Consider the following 25,743-nt stretch of genomic DNA (forward strand, 5'->3'; position numbering starts at 1 on the left):
GATACTGCCAGCTAGTGCAACATCAAGACACCACTGCAAACCTCTTTCCTTAGTTCTTTTGTCTGATGAGCCCACTGCCACACTCAGACAATGTCCTGGTAATTTCTTGATTGAAAAAGCCCGAAGAGATTTTTAATACTTTAATAGCTGCAATTGGCAAATTTAAATTTTGGTTCTTCTTGAAACTTAATTTTTGAAATATGTATCACACTTATAACTAGTTACTTCCTGTTCATATTTACATAACTTACTTATCTAGTGTTGCCAATATTATCATCAATTTTGACTCTCATTTTATTTTAGCTTGGGTCTGAGGAGGAAACGCCGGCAAGTGTTTGATCAGAACCGAGATAACATAATAAATTTTCCATCTGACAACTTTGGAGATGACTTCAATGATGGACTTCAGAATGTTGATATCAGTTCCTTCATCCCAACCCCTGCCATCACACACGAGTGTGATTCTAATGATGATAAAGGACCTTGTGATCCACGAAATCCATTTCGAACTATCACAGGACATTGCAATAACCTAAGAAATCCCACACTAGGGAAAAGTCTAACCACATTTGCAAGACTTCTGCCTCCAGCTTATGAAAACAGTAAGTAATTTATTAATTAATTCCCCAGAAACAGAATATGTTTGTGCTTCTTATTTCATTCAATCATTTGTTATTGTATGTATTAATTTTGTCTTTAGTCCAGTAGTTTAATAGCCAGACTATCATTTTCAAGTGTTATTCACATTTTTTGGTTTCATTTCCAATGCATAATTGACTAAGTGGGCATTGTGGCAGGATGATGCAAACACTAAATTATTTTTCAAGAGGTGATTACTTGTAGTCATAATCACTGACATCATCCTTGATAAATATATCAGTTCTAGAATTCTCTCTCTGTACATCCACCTATATTTAAAAATCTTGGTATTTTACATTGAGAACGACTCCCTCACAAATCACTAGCAGTGCTTTCATCATTGGCATATGAACATAAAATATTTGAAATATATATATATATAGAGAGAGAGAGAGAATATAAAATATTTGAAATATATAATATATTTGAAAGAGAGAGAACAAGAAAAGGAACACAGGATGAACTCAATGACAAGTGAGTGTGGGAAGAGGGAGAAGTAAGAAAAAAGGAGACACACAAACAAACATAAATTGCAAAAGGACAAAGACAAACTCCACATCTTCAGACACTGCCGTCTTCATACAGATAGGCTCTCTCCTCATCAGTTCACTATTGAGCACTGCTTATTGTCAACAAAACAGAAATCGTTGTTCATCTTGAAAGTATTTTCAGTGACACTAGTTACATCAAAATTGGAAAGTACACTCTGGGTTGTATCCCTTCAAGGAATATGTTTTGTCCAGCCCTCACCTATCCAGATATATTTCTTCAGTGTGACTACTAGTTGAATGCATAACTAAACAGCACACAGTTTTCATCACATAATTCGAATGTTGTTGGGATGCTGTTATTTGCTAGTATTCACTCATCAAACTTCATAACTATTGATATAAGGCAAGAGTTGCAGGTATATGAGAAATGTGAATTACAATGCATGAGAGGAGATTGCTAATATTTTAATGATTTCACAAAAGAATTAAGGATTTCTGTAGTGTTGTTAATTTTAGTCTGCTAAGATTTGTAGATATTCTTTTGGAGTCATTGTAATTCCAAAACATTTTAAAATTGACATTCATATTCCCCTGAAATGTCTTCATCTATTCCCTGTATTTCACCTGTTGTAACGATTATTACTCATTTGGGTAAGTAGAGATCCACTAATAGTTGCTCGTATTAGAAGGTCTTCTGAATGTTCTTCTTACTATTCTTTTTCCTGTAAATTTTCCCCTAAATTTTAGTCATTCCAGAGGATACTACCAAGTTAATTGATCAGTTCAGGTTTCTAGACATGTCTTGTGGACAAGGTATATTATGAATAGACTGGTGGTATTGCTATGGCAAGTCCCTTTTTGCCCCTATGAGGTAATGTCTTCATTGACCACATTGGTGTAAAACTCTTTCTTCAGCACCCATTGTCGTTGTATTATGTTAGATGTGGGCAAAACTAGATAGTATAAAACTAAAACTGGACTGAGATAGGAAAGAGTATTATCACCAGTTGTGATGGTTGATAGTGAGTAGGATATAGAGGTACAAGCATGGAACAAACTTATTTTTTCATGATAATCTGATATGGAAAATGAATGAAAGTGAAGTGCAAGAACTGCTGTATGCAGTGAAAGGGAAGACTGAACAGTCAGGAATGATATAGATGGAGAGAGAGAGAGAGAGAGAGAGAGAGAGAGAGAGGTGGAAGGGGGGTCGGGGCAGTAAAATTCATAGATAAATATATTGTTGTAAAAAAACTCCAAGACTTAGGGTGTAAATTAATAGAGAATTCGAAAGATTTATTCTAGATATGTATGAGGCAAACTCTGCCTACAGCAAATTGAAGTGTATTGTGTGGGTGTGTTATGGTAGCAGGGTGGGGTTTGTAAAGCATGCACCATCTCTTGCAGGTTAAGATTTGATAAACCTCTTCAATTTGCTGTAGGCATTTTCTTTTGATCCATTCTTTTATTCATGGGGGTTACGGGTTCTTGCCTTTCTGTCCTTTTGCTCCCTTTTGTCTATGTACGGGTCCAGCGCCGAACTGTTTTCGTTCATTCCAGTCCATCCACGGCAATTTATGAAGAGAGGTAAGTGGGGTAGGTATCTGCAAGTGTATGTTGTGTATTGTGTGGGTGTGTTATGGTAGCAGGGTGGGGTTTGTAAAGCATGCACCATCTCTTGCAGGTTAAGATTTGATAAATATAAAGTGAAAGCAAAAATGGGAAGCTGCCTTAAAAATTACTTACATAACTGCAGAAAAATAGAACATCAAGTAGGATCGCGTTCAATGACATAGTATGTTTTGTATTACAAGGCGACAGTGCATACGATCGCACTATTCACTTCAATACGACCACAGACAAATTTGTTTCAGAAAAATAACATGACGTGGAACACAATAAAGTCAAATAATAATCAAAGGAATGAGAAAATGGAACCACCAAAATGATAATAATAGAGTAGTACAAAGTGCGGACCATGCACATATCAACAGTTAGTGTATCTGTGCTCCAAATGAGTGTCCACTCGATGTAAGCACGTCACAACAACAACGCCAAAGAACAGCCTCCCAGAGGAGCAGAAGCAAAAGAACAAGAAGATGTTGCTACAGTTACAAAAACAAAAACTAATCGCTGACAATGGAGCAGATAATGGCCTAGAAATATAAATTAGCACACCAAACATGGCCCAAACCAGCCAGCTAAAATGAAAAGAGAAAAGAAAAAGAAAGAAAAATTAAAATTAAGATTATGAGATACGGAGAGTACTATAAATCGTACACAGGCAGACAGCAACAGGCACGCGCACACACACATATGAACAAGAAGAGAGACCCAATAATAAATTGATCCAGACCAGGCTAATGTGTCAAGGCACGCGACGTATACTTACGCGTAGGATAGCGACGGATATTATGGACTCACGACCTTGGTTCAAACACCTCAGATACAATGCTGAACCGCCGCAAAAACAGGCAAGGCTGATCCAAATATAATCGAAGCAATCACAGCTTCCGTTGACCCGCTACCCAGGACATCCAAATTGCCTCACGTGGACAAACATGGATTAAACCCCGCAGCATCAAATCATACGATATACCAATGCTCAGCCATGATTCAAAATGATGAGGAAACATAAGTGCATGGTCTCAAAATCCACAAACACTCAAGCCCCAACAAACAGATAGGTAAATACCACTCTCCGCTCTTGCGCATGTGCACACAAACAAAGAAAAATTTTAAACACACACAAAATTAATTATCTAGGAGTCTGCGAAGACAGGTGATAAAATACTACGGGAATGCAATTACATAGAACCATTCTTGTAACTATGGCACGTGAAATGAAATAAAATTAAATACCTGGGAGCAGCACATCTGGATCCTCAAAATATTTACGTCAATCAAAATAATGACTCCCAGCAGAGAGCCGAGCACTGAAACAAGAAAATCCATGATAATAGCAATTCGTAGATCAAGAAGCACATTTTAAATCTCAGTTTGTTCATCATTTTCAATCCCTCCATTGTTGCTATCACGAGCAGACCAACTTAACACTCGGAGATCGAGAGAGAGACTGTGTATCAACACAGATGGCTACAGCGCCATCTTCAATGAGAAACTATACATTTCACATCACATTCAGGTAGTGTTATCGCTAATGACGACAATGATAGTCAAGGAGAAGTAGGAATAAAGGAAGTACATCACCAAGGCAGACTTGGTTCAGCACAATGGTTTATTTTGACCTGAGCCATTAAAATTATATCTCCTTGATGAATAACTCTTATTTCCTGTAGCCTTCAATACCGTACTTTCCTTCTTGACCTCGAACTGCACACTGCACTGCTCTCCAAGGTGAACTTATTTTGTTCTATTTCTTCCGGGGTCCAAAATACCCATGGCGCCAGTGCTTTCGTAACTTCCTTCCTGGTGTCAGGCATTCTTATCTTCAGCCTCCATCACCGGTAGTTAGGTAGTGTTGCTTCAAGTGGTAGCAGATTGATTGGGAAAAGAAAACAGGCATGCATCAAGAGTCTAATCATTGATAAAGTTTTTTCAGAAGAGCAATCAGAAGGAGGTACTGTTGGTGGTGATGTAGGATGTATGAGCAGACGTTGACTGCTTACAATATTTTATATAATGCTAAATGTTGCTGATATAAATTATCTTGTTATCTATCAATTGAAGAACCCTCAGAAAATAATCAGACAAGCAATTCTGAAAGAGATGATCAATAAATTGCCAATTTATTTGCAATCATTTAAGAAAAGGCTAGGAAAACAGCAGATAGGGAATCTGCCACCTGGGTGACTGTCCTAAATGCAGATCATTAGTGATTGATATGATTTGTCATTTGTGTATGTTTATACATTTGTTTTAGTCATTAGATGTGTTTATGCAGTTTTGTATTATGGCTGATGATGGCCAGTCAAGGCCGAAACAAGTTCCTAGATTAAAAAAGTAATGTAAACATTGCATAATATAGTACTGAAAAGGTGGATCATTACCACATAAGCTTAGTTATTATTGTGATCACAATTCAGTACAGATCAAAACCAGGAAGTTTATATCCCATGATTGTTCTTATCTATGACAGTATTTGTAAGGAGGAAAAACTCAGTCCTTCATACGAGGGCCACCCGGAAAGTAGTACCCGTTAGCGCCGCATGAAGTGCTGACGATTCGGGTAGCCGCTGGGCAAGGTCAGACCGCATCAGTGGCTTGTCTGCCTGCTCTGTGCAAGGTTGCATGACGCTAGCATTGCCTGTGTTGTGTCTGTGATCGTTTAAAATGTTTAAACAAATTGAGAACCCCACCAGTTGTGAAGTGAGGGCCATGATTAAATTTCTTAATGCACGAAACGTTTGACCTTGTGATATTCATCGCCAATTAACGGAGGTGTATGGAGACAGTGTGATGGGCGAGTTGTCTGTTCGGCGCTCTTGTTGCAACTTCAACCTGGGGAGGGGGAATACACATGACAAGGAGCGTTCAAGGAGACCATCTGGCATTACAGACCAACTGCTGAGCGCAGTAGACAAATGCGTGAGGAACGATCGGCGCGTCATAATTGATGAACTCTGTGAACATTTTCCTAATGTGTCTCGAACAATTGTTCATGAAATTGCCAAAGACCATCTGCATTATTCAAAAATCTGTGCAAGGTGGGTCCCTCGCATGCTTACAGAGGAGCACAAAACCAAGCGTATGGCTGCAGCACTGACGGTTCTGGGACGTTATTCCGATGAAGGAGACTCTTTCTTGACTCGCATCATTATTGGGGACGAAACATGGGTTTATTATGCATCACCTGAGAGTACACGACAGTCAATGGAGTGGCATCATGCTCATTCACCAACCAAACCAAAAAAATTCAAGACAGTTCTGTCCACCAGGAAACACATGGCAACCATTTTCTGGGATTGCCGAGGTGTACTGCTCATTGATTTTATGGCCCGTGGAGACACAATTAATGCTAATGCGTATTGTGAAACATTAAAGAAATTACGGCGGGCAATACAAAATCGACGGCAAGGTCTATTGTCTACAGGCGTCATTCTCCTTCATGGCAATGCCAGGCCTCATGCAGCTGCAATAACACAACAACTTTTGCAGCAATTCAAGTGGGAAACTTTCAACCATCCCCTTCAGATTTTCATCTCTTTACGAAGCTTAAAGACTTTCTGGCGGGAAAAAGACTTGACAGCAATGAAGAACTTAAATGAGCTGGGACTACGTATCTCAATACGCTGGCGGCAGAGGACTATGATGCTGGAATACAAAAACTCGTCCCACGTTATGACAAATGCCTAAATTTGCTTGGAGATTATGTGGAGAAGTAGTGTAAAGTATGCTCTTTTCAATAAAAATGTGTATATTTGTTAATATTTACTCCTGTGTCTTTATTGAGCAAACGGGTACCACTTTCCGGATGGTCTTCGTATTTACTTTTATTCATTCCTGGACAAATATCAAAATAATAATTATTAAGGTCCAAGGAGACAGAATTTATATGTAATTTATGAATTATTTGTAACTAGCAATTACCTATGGCATTGTTTGCGTGGATTTTGTTATTTGATAAAAGTAATTGTTCCTCGGTTCTGTACATTATCTGAAAATCCCTAAAGTACAAATACTCACCGAAAAACTCAGTTTCATTTACCCCAGAAACTCTTTGTAAACCACGTTTGTGGTATTGCCTTTTGGGGCTAAGGAAACCATGCAACATAGAATTGTACATGTGAGAAACAGTCTTCTCTCAAGTCAAAAACAAACAGCAACAAAATATATTTTTCTTTATTTTTATAGGAGATTCCAAATAAGTTACCTATTTCCACATCTGTAACATCTTCAGTTTTTTGAGTATCCCCATAAAAAGAATTCAAACCCTTTATCAGTCCTTCCCCACACCCCCACCTAAGTGGATTTTCTGAACACAAAAGAAATACATGTTTCTTTGTTTTTCAAGTAGATTCCAAATACCAGTTTTCACATCTGTAACATTTTCACTTTTTGAGATATAAAAACTCAGCATCTTCACTTCTTTCCACACCTCTCTCCCCTTAAGTGGATTTTCCAAAAACAAAAAATATGTGTTTATTTTTAAACTAAATTCAAAATACCCACTTTTACGTCTGTAACATTTTCAGTTTTTGAGATATAAATATCCTCATAAACAGAATTTAACTCCTTCTTTACTTATTTTCAGCCCCCGCTTAAGTTGATTCTCTGAAAACAAAAAAATACATGTTTCTTTATTTTTACAAGAGTTTCCAACTACCAATTTTCACGCCTGTAACATCTTTAGTTTTTTTCTTTCTTTTCAGATATAGTTATCCTCAATCAAATCATTCAAATAATTTTTCAATTCTTTCATGCCCTTAAGTGATTTTTCTAAAACAAGAAGACTTGTTTCTTTATTTTTAAAGGAGTTTATAATACCTATTGTACCGGGCGGTACACCTCCACGCCGCAAATTCAAATATTGCGCCAGTTGAAACCTCTCTACAGGAGAAACTCTGAACTTTAAAATCTGTATTAAATCAAAGGTTTCTTGGAAGATGTCACTACTGTAAATTTTGAAGTGTTCTGAACTATGTCTATTTCGATTTGTGTTTGTTTGCTCTGTAGCAAGAAGTGTGGACATTCTCTTCTAGATGTCACTACTTAAAAACTATAACTATGCACCCTGGTGCGAAGTGAACAAACTGTTTTTGAAGAAATTTTGTATCTATAAGTCTGTTCTTTGTTAAATTTCTTTCTTTCATTTTTTGGGTTGGCAATATAATCCTTTCCTTCCGCCAGTTTTGAAATTAGCCAATCATAAATTTCTGTAATTAATTTTTCACCAATAAGGTGTTTCTTCATCGTCTTGTGTATTAGTTTTTGCTGGTAGCCAATAAACGTTTGTGGGCGGGTTGTTATCATTCAGGAAAGGTCTCGAATGTTCCACGAGGGTATATAAACTACTGATTTTCTTGTCTCGGTGCCACTTCTGTAACATCTTTCTTAGTGTATGGATATGTAGCAGGGGGCGGGAAGCGCCTCTTTCTCCAAGCAGCAGTTCATCTACAAGGTAATGGCCTGTTAACATCTTCATTTCTTGCTAGCTCAGCAGTTTAACTCTCGGGGAGGGTTCGAAAACTTTAGTAGGTAACCTACCCTTTTAAAATGTAGAGGGATAGAGAGTGCTTCACCCTCTCGAACTCCCCTTCATTTTGAATTTGAGGTGACTATGTTTTCATAACCGTTTTTCTCTTCCTTCTTAAAGTCTTAAACTTATTTGCCAACTAGTCACCTCCAAGTTATTGATGATGATTATGTACTTGAATAATAGAACAGGGATGGTGTATTAATGTGTTTAATTAACACTCCAACTATCGTGGGGACGAAAGTAAAAACATGAATAATAATCAGAGAGAATAAAGATAATATTAGAAGCACAGAACATCAATATATAAAAGTCTTTGAAACATAAACAAAGTTCAAGGAGTTTATAAACATATATGAGTTTATGTTTCGAAGACTTTTATAAATGATGTTCTGTGCTTCTAATATTATCTTTATTCTCTCTGATTATTATTCATGTTTTTACTTTCGTCCCCATGATAGTTGGAGTGTTAATTAAACACATTAATACACCATCCCTGTTCTATTATTCAAGTACATAATCATCATCAATAACTACATTGGTGACCCTGACGTGATATTAAAATACGGCGCGGAACACATTTTGTGGTTAGTCAAGTGTGAAAATGACCGATGCCAGCAACGAAACATAAACAAAGTTCAAGGAGTTTATAAACATATATGAGTTTATACACATATATTGATACTAGAGGCCGCCACAAACTCTCGGGGAGGGTTCGAAACCTTTAGTAGGTAACCTACCCTTTTAAAATGTAAATTCTTTTCTGTCTATCTACAAATTACAAATCTGTAAAGCGGGGATAGAGAGTGCTTCACCCTCTCGAACTCCCCTTCATTTTGAATTTTGGTGACTATGTTTTCGTAACCGTTTTTCTCTTCCTTCTTAAAGTCTTAAACTTATTTGCCAACTAGTCACCTCCATAGATTGGGATTAGCCCCTGTATCATCGGCCTAGCGCCACATGGGTTTTAGACAAAAACTTTGTGTAGGAGTGCAAGTTATCGCCTCAATTCAATCTTGTATTATGGGCCAGTAATTTAACCTGATGTTTTGTTTTCCTCAATGTAAAGGCCCTGTAGGTTGGGTATCAAATACCCCTGTTTCTTAGTGTGCCTTGAGGGCAGTCTGAAATGAAGGTTGTAGCCTTTGATAGGCTGGTAATATTGAGAGCGGTTCTGCTCTTTTCTTTAACATTGTAATTAGGAGCAAGTGCTCCTTGTACTTAGGGGTTTTCTGCCCTGTAGCTTTTGTGATTGTGAGCTGAGAGCTCAAGAGTTAATGAACTCGGGCCGTAGCCCAATATATGTAAAAATCACTTAACTGGTTTTGGTACAGCGGCTGTATACCTGATTGTCTTTGTTATTTCCCCTAGTGGGAACCGGTTAAATATTCTCTAAATTGTGTACCTGATTTAACTTGTTGTTATTTGTTGTATGCTCAAAATTCTATGGTACCATTGTTAAGTTTTGAAAATATAACCTTGTTAAAATTTTAATTCATCTTTCGTGCTTCTGTAGTTGAGACCTATTCCAACCCGCACCTTCTTTCACCTCTGCTGTTCCACAGTACCCTCGGAACAAGTGGTAGCAGAGCGTGGTTGAATGGGTCTCAATTTAGCCCCTTTTGATGGCTAAACATTGTTTTCGATTCGAACTCTAACAATTTTCTCAGTTGCTGGAATTTTTTTTATTTTTCTAAAAAAATTTCTGTCGTCATATCCGGCCCTCGCGACGTCCTCCATCCAGGCTATTTGCGCAAGGAGGAATTGATCTATGAATTGACAATTAGAAATGTGCAATCTGGAGGCACGGTTGCAGTAGATTCCAATAAGCTTAAAGAGTCCCTGGATTTGCCTATTTCCATCCCCACTTTGGGAGAGAAAGAGATTGACGATGCTCTCTCCACGATCACTGACAATACTACTGAGCTAGCATCTGTAGTTTTTTTGAAGTAAGTGATCCATCTCCTAATCAACTCAAAAGAGTACAGGCCAGATTGTACCACTTTTATAATAGGGTATGTGATCTTTTGTCCTTGAAGTTAAATGACCTTCAGGGTAAGGAAGCTAGTGCTGTTGCCGAAAACTTGTCTAAAATGTCTAGTAAAGTTAGCCATTTGTTATCTGGATCTGCTATTCCAAATACCGACCAGCCTATGGTAGTAAATATTATAAGTGGGGAGGATTCCTCTAAAGAGGAAGGAGGTAGTACTGCGGAGGCTACCCAACGAACATCTGCCCCATTAGAAACTGAGTCCGATCGTCGCACTTCCATTCCACCCTTCGTGTTAAATAATGCTCCTTCTGAATCTGCTTCTCCGCTACTTAGGCCCCTTCCTACTACGTCCCCGGGTTTCAGCAGTTTGCCCCATCCTTTAGCAATGTTGCTCAGAGGTATTTCTAAGTTTTCCATTAACTCTACCAGTGACGTAATTTCATTCTGAAGGTTTTTAGTTGAGTTTCAGGATCATGCCCTGGTTTTTTCTCTTTCTCCGTGTCAAATTTTGCAGATCATCTATCCCTATGCAATTGGTGTTCTCTCCGACAAGATAGTTAGAGCAATTGCTTAACAGTCATCCATAGAAGACTTCCATGCCCATCTGTTGGCAAATTTTATCCCCGCTCGAGCTAGGTCATCGCTCATTCAAAAGTACTACTACCGAGTACAACGGTTGGATGAAAATTTGGCAGACTTCATCCAAGACATTAAGTTCTACACTAGGGTATTTGCTCTACATTTCCCTGAAGATCAAATTGTACAGGCTATTGTGGAAGGTATTTCTCCATCATACCGATCATACTTGTGTTTTGCCTCGCGTCCGCAAACTTTCGCCGAGTTAGAGGCTATGGCTGTCTCAGCCGAAGGAGTTAGATACGCCGATACCTTGCGTGTCGCGAAAGAACCCCCTCCATCCTCTAGTAGTTTACGGCCTCCACCTCGCCGACCCGTCACACCCCGTAAATGTTATGCTTGCGGGTCGCCTGATCATCTTCGCAATAAATGTCCATTGATCAAGTCTAGTGGGGCAAGGAATGGAGCAGGGTCATCTCAAGGCTGTTTTAAATGCGGCGCGTTTTCCCATATCGCCAAGAATTGCCCAAATTCGAATAGCACCCCCTCCTGCTCAACTTCTGGTGCAACTTCCACCAATGCCAATAATAATAAGTGACTAGTGGCTTTGGCTGAGTCGGCGAACCCATCTTCCCGAGGCTCAGCCCCAAGTAAACATGTCAAAATTTCAGGGAAAACTCAGTCTTCAAATTTATCTTTTGAAGGTCCCAAAGAATGTCTTAGGATTGCGGCGGATACCCCCGCACCTGTTCCTTTTTTCAAAATTGAATTAAATAATGAACCTGTAACAGCTCTATTAGATTCTGGCAGTGTTTGTTCCATTATTTTGGCTGAATGGTATTCCAAATTAAAATCTATTTGTAAACTTCCTGATTTTTGTTCGACTTCAGTTCAATATGTTTCGGCCAACTCATCTCCATTAGAAATTTTAGGTTCTCTGTATGCCAAGATCCACATTTTGAAATTCACTTGGAAAATAAAACTGTTTGTGGCTAAGCACTTGTCTTGCCCCATTATATTGGGAGCTGATTTCATGTCTCACACCGGTCTAGTGCTCGACCTTCAGAGCAAGTCGTGCACTTTCAAATTTGATAGTAATTCCAAAATCCCTTTCTTAAAATGTAGTTCTGTAACATGTTCATCTATTTCGCCTATCCAGGATGAGATGTTGTTAGACCTTAGACATCTACCTGAGGAGCAGGCAGAGAGTATTCGTAAGTTGTGTCAGTCGTTTCCAGAGGTTTTCTCTGATACTCTTGGCGTTACTGACCTTATCGAATATAAGATTGAGGTTACGGATTCAATTCCCGTACGGTTTCCACCTTATAGGCTATCTCCACCGAAAATGAAGGCGCTGAAAGAAATCATTGATCAAATGCTAAAAGATGGTATTATTCGCCCCTCTAAGTCGGCATACTCTTCGCCGATTTTTCTAGTCCCGAAACCCCAAGGTGGCTTCAGGCCTGTGATTGATTATAGGGCTCTCAATCGGAAGGTGGTGTTACAATTTGTGCCCCTTCCCGACATTCATTCTTGTTTTTCATGGTTTCGTAAACTAAGTTCTTCTCCTATTAGACCTCAATCAGGCTTATAACCAGATACCGCTAGCAGAGGAATCCAAACACCTGACAGCTTTTGCCACAGATTGGAACTTGTATGAATACAACCGCGTGCCTTTCGGGCTCCCCACGGGAGCAGCTGTGCTTACAAGACTGCTAGATAGGGTCTTCTCCGACATCAAATTTGGGTATTTGTATCATTATCTTGATGATGTTGTCGTGTTTTCTGAGACCTTTGAAGAACACCTTGATCATCTGAAAGAAGTTCTCAATCGCTTTCGTAAGGCTGGGTTAACTGTGAAGTTGTCCAAGGTCACCTTCGCTAAGCCTTCCATGTCATTCCTAGGGCATATTGTGTCGCCCGATGGTGTTGCAGTCGATCATTCTAGAACACAGGCCATCCGTGAGTTCAAACCTCCTAAGGACATCAAAGGTATTGCCAGATTCATTGGCATGGTGAATTTCTTCAGGAAATTTATTCCTAACTTCGCTAACAGAGCGGCGCCCTTGAACCTTCTTCGTAGGAAAGGCATCAAATTTGAGTGGGGACCTTCTCAACAAGCCACTTTTGAAGATCTCAAATTAGCTCTGTGTAATGCCCCTGTTCTGGCTATGCCGGATTTCTCGAAGAAATTCATCGTCCAAACCGACGCGTCGTCATCGGCAGTGGCTGCGGTCCTTCTTCAAGAGACCGAACTAGGGAGGCGACCCATCGCCTATGCATCTAGGACTCTTTCAGCTCAAGAAGCCAAGTATTCCATCTATGAACTTGAGGGTTTGGCTGTCTTGTTTGCGCTAGAAAAGTTCCGCCTTTATCTGGAACATGTCAAGTTCGACTTGGAGACTGATAACCAAGCTTTAAGCTGGGTCTTAGGTAGGCCGCGTCGTACTGGTCGTATAGCCCGGTGGGCCATCCGAATTTCTGCCTTCCAATTTGACGTTAGGCATATCAGAGGATGTTGTGGCAGACGGACTAAGCCACATGTTTTCCAATGATGTAGAGACCCATGAACTGGATGATAGTTCTTCACCTTCCGAGTCCATACGACCTGAGGTTAATGCCATTTTAACTGATGCTCCTATGTCGTTTAGGGATCTTGAGAAATATCAACATGAAGATTCGACGCTGGCCCCTATCATGCAAACCCTTTCTTCTGGGGAACATGTTGTCCCTTATGTGCTGAGGAATGGTGTTTTATGTTGCCTGTCGAGGCATGATAATAAGATGAAGGTGGTGGTTCCAGCCATTCTTGTGCCCATGATCTTCAAGTACTATCATGAAACCCCATTAGGAGGGCATTTAGGTATCTTCAAAACTAGAGAAAAGATCCGGGAGATGTTCATTTGGAAAGGTATGAACGGTGAAATTCGTGAACTAGTTAAAGCTTGTAAATCTTGTTGGCTTAGTAAACCCACCATGTCCACTAAGCAAGGGCTTTTGTCTTCTCATCAAGCGTCGCGCCCCATGGAACGTCTTTACATCGACTACGTAGGACCCTTCCGCCAGTCAAAGGGGAATGCCAACAAGTTCATCCTTGTGTGTGTAGTTGGCTTCACTAGATTTTCTTGGTTATTTCTGACTATGCTGGCTATCGCTCAGTCCACTATTTCTTGTTTAAATTCTATTTTTGCTTCTTTTGGTCTGTGTCAATATATTGTGTCCGATAATGCAAAAGCTTTCACATCCAATCTCTTTCGTAAATTTTGTTTTAATTTGTCCATCTCTCATGTAACTACTTCTGCTTATTATCCTCAACCATCTTTAGCTGAACGGGTCAATCGTAACCTGAGGTCGGCTCTTATTGCCTATCATCACGACGATCATTCTAGGTGGGACACGTTCCTGCATTGGTTAGCTTTCGCCTTGAATTCGGCGGTTCATGAATCTCATAAATTTACTCCAGCTTCTTTGATGTTCAAGTTTGTTCCCAACACGCCGCTCTCTAACCTTTGGTCTCTTAGCGATATCCTACCCGAGACAATAGATCCTGATAACATTAAAGATCTTTGGAAGAAGGCTAAGGCCAATCTTAAAGTGTCTCATGAAAAGGTTAGGGAAAGATATGATCGTGGACGGAGACCCACCCATTTGAAGGTAGGCGACCAGGTTATGGTCAAGAATTTTGTTCCCACGGGCAAGCTTGCCCCCAGATTTCATGGGCCGTGTGTCATTTTAGATTTCCTTACCCCGGTGACATTGTTACTAAGCAATCCAGCCACCGAGAGGATATTTAGGGTTCACCTGTCGCAGGTGAAACCTGTGTAATTTCCGTGCTAACTTGGTCCTTATAATTTTGTAAGAATCCTGAAGGTTATATTTTAAAGTTCATTTTAAGGCCTGCTGCCCCTTATTGTTTTACATTTGGTTGAATCTGCCTTGTATAAATTGTGTGAAACCTTCCCTGAGGTTACTCTGCTGTCCTCTCCGTAAGGCCATTACCAAGCTCCCGTCTCCTGCTAAACCACACCAGTGGCTAATTAAAATGAAATAAAAACTTCCACGCCGCTGGCCCCTCAGCCTCACCACAAAGACTGTACCCTAAACCATTATGGTCCAACAAAATTCTGCCGCCGAGATCTTAATGTTTCAGTGCCCCTGCAGCCGTGCAGCGTCGTAGCGCCACTGAGGTGGGGTACGGGCCCGCTCCACTCCAGTGAGGTCAACAAGTGTACGGCGAGTCGGAGTCCTCCTTCCGGCCAAGGCTGATATGCGGCGCACCACCTGCAAACTGCCCGCGGACTGTAAACAATCGTCGCGTGTGCGGCGTGCTTCACCACCACTACCCATCTCATAGTAGCGGGAGAGGTGTATCTCAGGGTACTTGAGGGGTCCGAGCGGCCTCCTCTGAAGACAAGCAGCGGCGGCTGGTCTGGCCGTCAAACTTAATCAACAGCTAAAGTTCTTCTTCAATTACCTGGACACCTTATTGCTACAATTAATAATTTTTTTGCTTCAAATCAACCTTTGGTGGACTTAAAAAAGTTTTTTCTTTCAAGAATTAAAGTGTTTTTTGAATTCAACTCCTACAAACATAGACACCTTTCATCAAAATCTACTACAAAAGTTTAAAAACTGGACTTAATCTAGTCGCACCCACCAATATCAAACCTATTAAGAGATCTCTGACTACTGAAAAATTGGTATATTCTCTGCTAAATTTTTCTTCAACTCCTCAGCAAAAACTTGGACTTTTTTTAAACAAATTTTTGTTTTCTTCTGTGTCACCCCTTGGAAGGACTTTTTGTGGGGGGGGAGGTCTGTACCGGGCGGTACACCTCCATGCCGCGAATTCAAATATTGTGCCAGTTGAAACCTCTCTACAGGAGAAACTCTGAACTTTAAAATCTGTATTAAATCAAAGGTTTCTTGGAAGATGTCACTACTGTAAATTTTGAAGTGTTCTGAACTATGTCTATTTCGATTTGTGTTTGTTTACTCTGTAGCAAGAAGTGTGGACATTCTCTTCTAGATGTCACTACTTAAAAACTATAATTGTGCACCCTGGTGCGAAGTGAACAAACTGTTTTTGAAGAAATTTTGTATCTATAAGTTTGTTCTTTGTTAAATTTCTTTCTTTCATTTTTTGGGTTGGCAATATAATCCTTTCCTTCCGCCAGTTTTGAAATTAGCCAATCATAAATTTCTGTAATTAATTTTCCACCAATAAGGTGTTTCTTCATCGTCTTGTGTATTAGTTTTTGCTGGTAGCCAATAAAAGTTTGTGGGCGGGTTGTTATCATTTAGGAAAGGTCTCGAATGTTCCACGAGGGTATATAAACTGCTGATTTTCTTGTCTCGGTGCCACTTCTGTAACATCTTTCTTAGTGTATGGATATGTAGCAGGGGGCGGGAAGCGCCTCCGTCTCCAAGCAGCAGTTCATCTACAAGGTAATGGCCTGTTAACATCTTCATTTCTTGCTAGCTCAGCAGTTTAACTCTCGGGGAGGGTTCGAAACCTTTAGTAGGTAACCTACCCTTTTAAAATGTAAATTCTTTTCTGTCTATCTACAAATTACAAATCTGTAAAGCGGGGATAGAGAGTGCTTCACCCTCTCGAACTCCCCTTCATTTTGAATTTGAGGTGACTATGTTTTCGTAACCGTTTTTCTCTTCCTTCTTAAAGTCTTAAACTTATTTGCCAACTAGTCACCTCCATAGATTGGGATTAGCCCCTGTATCATCGGCCTAGCGCCACATAGGTTTTAGACAAAAACTTTGTGTAGGAGTGCAAGTTATCGCCTCCATTCAATCTTGTATTATGGGCCAGTAATTTAACCTGATGTTTTGTTTTCCTCAATGTAAAGGCCCTGTAGGTTGGGTATCAAATACCCCTGTTTCTTAATGTGCCTTGAGGGCAGTCTGAAATGAAGGTTGTAGCCTTTGATAGGCTGGTAATATTGAGAGCGGTTCTGCTCTTTTCTTTAACATTGTAATTAGGAGCAAGTGCTCCTTGTACTTAGGGGTTTTCTGCCCTGTAGCTTTTGTGATTGTGAGCTGAGAGCTCAAGAGTTAATGAACTCGGGCCGTAGCCCAATATATGTAAAAATCACTTAACTGGTTTTTGGTACAGCGGCTGTATACCTGATTGTCTTTGTTATTTCCCCTAGTGGGAACCAGTTAAATATTCTCTAAATTGTGTACCTGATTTAACTTATTGTTATTTGTTGTATGCTCAAAATTCTATGGTACCATTGTTAAGTTTTGAAAATATAACCTTGTTAAAATTTTAATTCATCTTTCGTGCTTCTATAGTTGAGACCTATTCCAACCCGCACCTTCTTTCACCTCTGCTGTTCCACAGTACCCTCAGAACACCTATTATCACGTCTATAACATCTTTAGTTTTTGAGATATAAGTATCCTCACGCAAAGAATTCATTAATTTTTCAATTCATTCACCCCTCCTTAAGTGGATTTTCCTAAAACAAAAGAATATGAGCTTCCTTACTTTGAAAGAAGATTCAAGATACAAATTTTCATGTCTGTAACATATTCACTTTTTGAGATATAAGTATTCTCATAGAAAGAATTGAACTCCTTTTTCACCCCTACCCTCCTCCCCCTGATTTCCTCCCCCCCAAAAAGTTGATTCAAAATACCAATTTTCACGTCTGTAACCTTCATTTTTTGAGATATAAGTATCCCCATAAGAGGAATTCAATATTTTTCACTTCCTTTCACCCTCCCCCCTTAAGTGAATTTTCCAAAAACAAAAAATATGTGTTCCTTTATTTGTAATATTTGTAAAAGGGCTTCCAAATACCAATTGTCATGACTGTATAGCTTTGAGATATGTGTATCCTCATAAAAAAAATTTAACTCCTTTTTTAATGCCCCACCCCACCCACCCCCAAGTTAATTTTCTCCAAAAGTGTGTTTCTTTGTTTTTAAAGGAGATTCCAAATACCAATTTTCACGTCTGTAACATCTTTAGTTTTTTTAGGTACAAGTATCCTCAAAAAAATAATTCACCTAATTTTTCAATTCTTTCACCCCCTCCCCTTAAGTAGATTTTCCAAAAACAAAAGAACATGTGTTTATTTTTAAAGGACATTTCAAATACCAATTTTCACATTTGCAGCATCTTTAGTTTTTGAGATATAAGTATCCTCATACAAAGAATTCAACATATTTTTCAGTTCTTTCACGCTCCCCACCCCACCCTTAAGTGGATTTTCTGAAAACAAAAAAATACATACTTCATTTTAAAAGGAGACTCCTAATACCAATTTTCACATCTGTAACAACCTTCATTTTTTGAGATATCAGTATCCTAATAAAAAGAATTCAACCCCATTTTCAGTCCTTTTAACCCCCCTTAAGTATTTTTCTGAAAACAAAAAAATATATGTTTCTTTATCTTTAAAAGAGATTAACAATACCAATTTTCACGACTGTAACATGTTAAGTTTTTGAGATATACTGTAGATATGCTCATTTTAAAATTCACCCCCTTTATCAGTTCCCCTTAATTGGATTTTCTGAAAACAAATTATGCACATTTCTTTACATTTACGGGAGATTCCAAATACTAATTTTGACATCTGTAACATGTTATATTTCTGAGATATACTGTAGATATAGTCTTTTTTTTTTTATTTATCCCCTTTGTCACACCTGTTCATTCCCCATTAATTGGATTTTCCAAAAACAAAAAAGTATGTGTTTCTTTATTTTTAAAGGAGATTCCAAACATCAATTTTCATGTCTGTAACATCTTCAATTTTTGAGATATAAGTATCCTCATAAAAGGTATTCAACCCCTTTTTCACCTTTTTCCATCCCCCTTAATGGGATTTTCTAAAAACAAAAAAATATGTGTTCATTTATTTTTAAAGGAGATTCAAAATACCCATTTTACATCTGTAAGCTTTTAAGTTTTTGAGATATAGATATACTCATTTAAAAATTGTACCCCCTTTTCACCCCTTGAGGACATGAGTTTACTTTTACTTTACCCCCTTAGCGAAGGAATATCCAAAAATCCTCCCTTAGTGAGCACATTCACTCCAATATAAATGTATCCCCAAAATTTTATTTCTTTATGTCCAGTAGTTCTGGATCGGCAATGATGAATCAGTCAGTCAGAACATGTTATTTTATCCATACAGATTGTTGTTATTTGTAATTTCTTATTCTATCTCTGTGTATTTAGTGTCCTTTTTGTTACACAAATACGTATGGTTATAAGACATGCAAATTTTTGTTGTTTTGTGTTGTTTCATTAAGATGTGGCTCATCCACGGCTGACATCTGTGACTGGGAATCCTTTACCTTCACCTCGTCTGGTTTCCACTATGGTTCATGCAGATATCAGTAACTTGCACAACCGCTACAGCCTCATGTTGATGCAGTTTGCTCAGTTTGTGGACCATGACATAACATTCACTCCTGTGCACAAAGGTCTGTATTTATTTATTTATTTATTTATTTATTTATTTATTTATTTATTTATTTATTTATTTATTTATTTATTTATTTATTTAACATACTGTTTTGACCTCTTAGGACCATGGTTAACATTTGTCAGTCTTTCTGGATTTCCATTTCTCCTTCATCTTGATGGACAATGCAGTTCTTCACTCTTCAGACCACTTTGCACCAGATCGTCTTCTCACTCTTTCTGGAAGATTCTTTATTCTGTGTACTCAGATCCTTAACTTACTTTTTTTTTTTCTTGAACCAGTGTCTCAGAGGCACCAGCCAGATCCTCCTCCATGGCAGTTGTCCATGGAATGGTATATTTCCAAGTTGACCATTAAACATAAGATGGCATTTCCTCGTAACAAGTGAGAGCTTTTCAAATTTAGAGTACATCTCTGCATTTGACCTCAGGTGATATTCACCCTCAGATTTTTGATGTAAGCTGAGAACCTTTTGTAGGAATTTCCTCTCTTTCATTTGCATTTTCTCTATCTCACTGTGATGAGTAAGAGCCAAGTACTTAACAGCATATAAGGCTTTGAAGAGATTACTGACACATTAGCAAACCAAAATGAGCTGACCATGGATATGTTGTCAGTATGGAGGTCAAAATTCATGCTCTGGAAATTTTCGGATTACTGACATGTTATCGAGGTTAGATCAGCACTGGTAAGAGCCATTCTGTACTTGGAGAAGTGAAACTTCATTTGTGCCACATAAAAGACTGTGTCACTATTTCTAGGTGCTTTAAATATCTAGGTTTTGGCCATTCATCCAAGGTATGTATGAAACCCCAATCCTGTTCTCACTGTGCAGGAAATCATGACTGAAAAACTACGATATCTCTTAAACTGAACAGTGTGAAAATTGGATAGTTGCAAACTCCTTCGTTCATGATGCAAATAAGAGATTAAATCCTAATCACAGTGTTTTTAATTAGCAGTGCAGTAGTAGAATTAAAGGAATTGTAGTCAGCTAGACAGATTACTAATATGGCATCCTTCTCTAGCATTAGTTAAGTCTACACCACTCTATAGCAGTCACTCCTCAATTGATGCATCTCCTCACTGTTAACAAAACCACAATGGCATTCCTACACGAACCCTATTGTCAAGATGGAGCGATTAGTTTTTGTCCAAAAGATGGTGCAGCTTTTACTGTTGATACCCAAGATAATCCTCATGCAGGAATATTACTATTGAAAGAGCTTGCTAACGGAGCAATACTTATAAGTAAATATTCACACAGAGACCAAATTGTACTTAAGTTAAATCTCAGGATCTTCAGATATGCTCATACTTTCTATCAGACAGAGAAATAGAAGGCTTAAGTCAGTTTCAGTCTTTTATCATCAATGAGAGACCAACAAACTTAATTTGGTATATGGATTCTAAAAGTAAACACAGTGGATGGTTTAGTCTCATAACAGACAGGAGAGAAAAATACTATGCAATTTCTTAAAGGAAAACTCCCTCTTCACCATTAATGAAGACTGCAGCTCCACATTTTCAAGAGCTAGAGGGAACAGCTAGATAGATGTTACAGTAATCTCACCAAACCTTCTCCACAGAATATTGAATTGGTCCATACCTTCAGATGAGTATTTGTTGACACAAGTGTTATAAACAGATATAACTTTAAAACAATATTCTCTCACCCATGGGTAAATAATGCAAGTATCGAACCCAAATTATTATTATTATTATTATTATTATTATTATTATTATTATTATTATTATTATTATTATTATTATTATTATTATTATTATTATTATTATTACTTGTAATGTATGGCTATGAAGTGTTTACATCCATTTAGTATTAGTATTAATATTTACGTAGTCAAATGGTCACAATGTTTGTGAGGTTATGTCATGAAACATGTAGTGTATATAGACATTTATATTTCAGTTAAGGTAAGAACCTGTATATAATTTATTATTACCTGTATTAATGATTTGTAATACACTACAGAATTGTGAAACACACTGTAACGTACAGAATGGTACTGGGTAGACGAGATGATGGTAGAATATTCTGTACATTATAACCATGTTGTTAGCCACTCGAGAATTTATGAGTAGGTATTTATTGTAATGTATCTTTCTAGAAGCCTGGCCAGGCACCTATATAAAGAGGTGGTCTTGATGGTAGAGAAGAGTATTGTTTAGTAGGAGTTTTACTGGTGAACACGTGTTGTGGTTAGGCTGACATGCCGGATGTAGGCAGTCGGTAGTCATCTGTTTCAAGGTTGTAACTTCCATGTGCCATGATAGGCAATTGTTAAAATGGTGGCTTGTTGATGTTTGCAGAGTTAAGTGTTTTGTTGTGACGGCAGTGATTTAGGTTATGTGTATTTAATTTGTAAATAATTGTAAATAAATCCATGTACACAAGTTGACAGTATTTTGTATGCGTCATTGTGGATACGTCACTGTCAGATCACAATTCTATATTCTGCCAGGTCACATTAAGACAAAGCGTGGTATTAGCTCATCAAATAACCTCCTCCACTAAGAAATTTGCGATTTGGAAAGCAAACTGGAACACAATCAGAGCTTGAATAAGAGAGGCAGGGAAACGGTATGATTCAGCTAGACAAAATCAATCTATCACAGGAATTAAATGGGTTAATTAGCGGTGTATGGCCAAAACTGGAATAAATACTATATTTATGCGTGTATTGACCCTACTTTTCATATTAGAATTTTGAGACAAAACTGGGGTGGGGCTTATACTCAGAATAAAGAAAAATAATAATGAAAGTTTATGACAAATTTTATTACTTAAATTGTTACATTGCTGAATTACTGATCACTCACTAATACTTTAGTCATCACTTGATTCACTTTCGGTATCTGATGTAGGCCTACACCACACTGAGTCATCTTCCGTTCCATCCATTGCGTTAGAAATTGATGTCACCTTGAAACTTTTGTGAACATTGTCTGGAGATATTTCCTCCCATGCTGCAGCAATTCATTCACACATCTGTGAATGGGAAGCTCTCTTAAGGCATCCAGTTTTAGTCATTTCTGCTGCACTGCTTAGCCAGCTATGGTAGAGTCATCTCAAATTTGCCTTGAAAGGGTGGTTGATAGAAACATCGAGAGGTTGCAACATTCAAGTGATTCCACCAGGAATAATCACCATATCGCACTTTTCTTGCCAACACTTCTCCTTAACGCCATCTGTCAAGCGACCTCGAAAACTGTCAAGTACAAGCATCAAACATGGGCATAGGAGTGCACCCAATCAAGGAAACCACGCTGTTTTCAACTAGTCCATGAAAAGGTCTTCAGTCATCCAGCTGTTTTGTTGCACTTGAATAATAACACCCAATGATAACTTTTCTTTGGGGAGTGTCTTACGCTTAAAAATAGCATATGGTATAAGTTTGTGCCCATTAGCAGTGATTGCTAACATCACAGTGCACCTTTGTTGCCTGTACACACCTGAACTGTATCAGCACCGAGCACATTTACTGTCGTATCTCCTGGCATGTCGAAAAACACAGCATTACCGATGGCTGCCAAGTTGTAGTCATTCTTCTTTCGAAGTGTGATAACATGTTTTTGAAACTCAAGGAGCTTCTCCTGGTATGTTCCTGGATGTCCTGGATGCCATTGATGTCTGCCGCCTTATTGCCAGATCATGTCACTTCATAAAACAACTTACCCATTTATAGCTGGTTTGGAATTCAGTAGACAAAAATGTTCTGTTTACCGGCTATCTTTCAAGCTTCAAGTTGAAGCATTTCAACAGATACAAAGGAACCTTCAGCTCCTGTTTTTCACACATATTCTAGCAGCTATGTTTCCACCTGAGGGTATTTTCCTTCTTTACTCTGAAAGGCCTGTCTGTTACTATCGGATTTTTCAAGAGACGTCTTCTGATTCATCCAACAGTGAACATTCTTAGGATCAAAATAGTATTTTATTCCTGACTCTTTTCATATTTTTTTCTGCATATTTCATCATCCCTAATTTGAACTTTGCTGTATAACTTGTTCATATGTGACCCATGTTCAATCTTCACACTTCCAAAACCCTCAGTGAACTATGGTTAGGTACATACAGAACCAGTAAAACCTGTTGGGCAGGTTTGTTGGGTTGGGGAAGTTGGGACTGCTTGCAGTATAACCACTCTCTTCAGTGTCGCACAATACGGAATTCAAGGCAGCAAAACAATTTACAGTGTTGACACATTTTGTAACACCTTCACCAAGAAAATGTTCAATTATCCTTTTTACAAAACATTATGTTTTAAAACAATGTTGGGGCCTATACACATGTAAATACAGTATGCTTCTCTATCTTCCTTCCATTCAGACCTATTAACAGATAAGTTGCTTGGTGGACCGTAGAATTGACAGTACAAAGAAAGCGCACAAATGTGGCCAAATGGCACCTAAAGAAAAAGTAAAATACACTCATGTTCATGAAAACCAGAACACCTTGAAAGACTAGAGATAAGAAGTTCATATTCACAGGACATGTGCATTAGCATGTTCTGAAGAAATGATTCGCATTTGAACCATGTTGGTCCTCAAGTTCAAGGTCCACATTGATATCTCGGTGCACCATCACTGACTGGTAAAATGTGCCTGCGGATCTAACTGTTACTATAAACCGAAGGTAATGGATGAGTGTGACTTGAGCAGATATGCAAAATGCCTCGCAGACCATACAGTCAAATGAGTGAGTTTGAAAGAGGGCACATTATTGGCATGAGAGAACATTATGCATCCATCCGGAAAATTGCTGCTCATGTGGGACAAAGTGTGCCAGCAGTGCAACTGGTGTGTACAGAATGGTTCACAGAAGGCCATAGAACATGACAAGATGAGTCTCGTCGCACCATACAGACCACCCCCCGAGAAGATCTACACTCATCCGAATGGCATTGTAGGACCGATCTACATCCTCCTTGGCTCTGGCACAACAGTGGAACAGTGTAACACATCGTACATTATCAGGGGTAACAGTCCATCGCCACTTATTATGGTCTGGATTACTGGCGCGTCGTCCACTTCTCTGCCTATCTTTGACTAATGTGCATAAACATGCTAGACTACAATGGTGTATGGAATGATGTCAGTGGGGACAGGAATGGCAGCAGATAGTGTCTTTGGACAAATCCAGGTTCTGTTTGTTTAAAAATGATGGCCATATTTTGTTTGTTGTAGACAGGGGGAGAGGCATTACATTGACTGCATTTATACAAGACATACAGCGCCAACAAAAGGCCTTATGGTGTGGGGTGCTATTGGGTACAACCACAAATCACAGCTGGTGCATGTCCAGAGCACTGTGACCAGTTTGACCTACGTGAATGACATCCTGCGACCCATAGCCATACCGTTTCTGCACGACATCCCAGACGCCATATTTCAGCAGGATAATGCGCGACCACATGTTGCTGCATGAACACGTCCCTTCTTGTTGTCACAGGATGTCAGACTGTTGCCCGGGCTTGCCCAGTCACCGGACTTGTCGCCAATTGAAATGTGTGTGATATGGTGAACTGACGGGTGCGGCGCTGTGACACAATGCCAACCAGCAAAGATGAATGGTGGGACCAGGTGAATGCAGCATAGATGGTTATACCCCAGGACGCCATTCACACCTTATATGCGTCGATGCCATCATGCATGGAACAAGTTATCAGTGCCCATGGACGACCCAGTGCCTATTAGGCAACAGGACACATGCTCAACCTAGGTGACAGAAATGTTAATTGTTTCTGCAGAACATACTAATGAACATGTCCTGTGAATATGAACTTCCTATCTCTAGTCTTTCAAGGTGTTCTGTTTCTTATGGACATGAGTATAGAAGCCCTAAAACCAATCTACAAGAACCAATACTTAGAAATCCGTAAGAATTACCAAGCTGCAATAAAACAAGCAAAATCAGACTCCTGGAAATTATTCTGCCAAACAGTGAATTCAAATAATCTTCAGAAAACACAAAAAGAAAAACAATAACTTTGCCAAAAACCCTGAAGCATGAAGGTGGCTCAGATACAACTTGTGCAGAGCAGACAGTACAAGCTCTGTTGGAAGAACTGGGCTCATAGTAGAAAAAGTAAACCTTATCATAGAAACACCACCCAACTACAATCCACCTGGACCTGATGGCATGACAAGATTACTAGAGAGATTCATCAAGTTCTACCTGTCTTCTGGAGAGCTATGTTCAGTAAATGTTTGCAGCTAGGTTGCTTTCCATCAGAATGGAAGAGAGTTTCCATCTCAGAATTGGATATGAAGAAACTCACCAGCATTAGTGATTATAGAGGAATAAATCAATCCTTAGAAAGTGTCTGGAATAACTAACTATCCAAAGGTTAACAAAACATATGATTAGAACAAATAATCCACAAATCAGTACTATAGTTTT

General features: G+C 38.9%; 1 protein-coding gene across 1 annotated transcript in view; it reads left to right on the top strand.

The window, feature by feature from the left end:
• Positions 1 to 25,743, top strand: part of LOC136875911 (uncharacterized) — a 469,584-nt gene that overhangs the window by 356,853 nt on the left and 86,988 nt on the right. Inside the window, exons 16-17 of the mRNA XM_068228250.1 lie at positions 304 to 602; positions 19,145 to 19,318. Of these exons, the coding sequence (XP_068084351.1) occupies positions 304 to 602; positions 19,145 to 19,318 (473 nt within the window). The remainder of the gene's footprint in view (positions 1 to 303; positions 603 to 19,144; positions 19,319 to 25,743) is intronic.

Source organism: Anabrus simplex, chromosome 6 (genome assembly GCF_040414725.1).
Source record: "Anabrus simplex isolate iqAnaSimp1 chromosome 6, ASM4041472v1, whole genome shotgun sequence".
In the NCBI taxonomy this organism is placed as follows: Eukaryota; Metazoa; Arthropoda; class Insecta; order Orthoptera; family Tettigoniidae; genus Anabrus; species Anabrus simplex.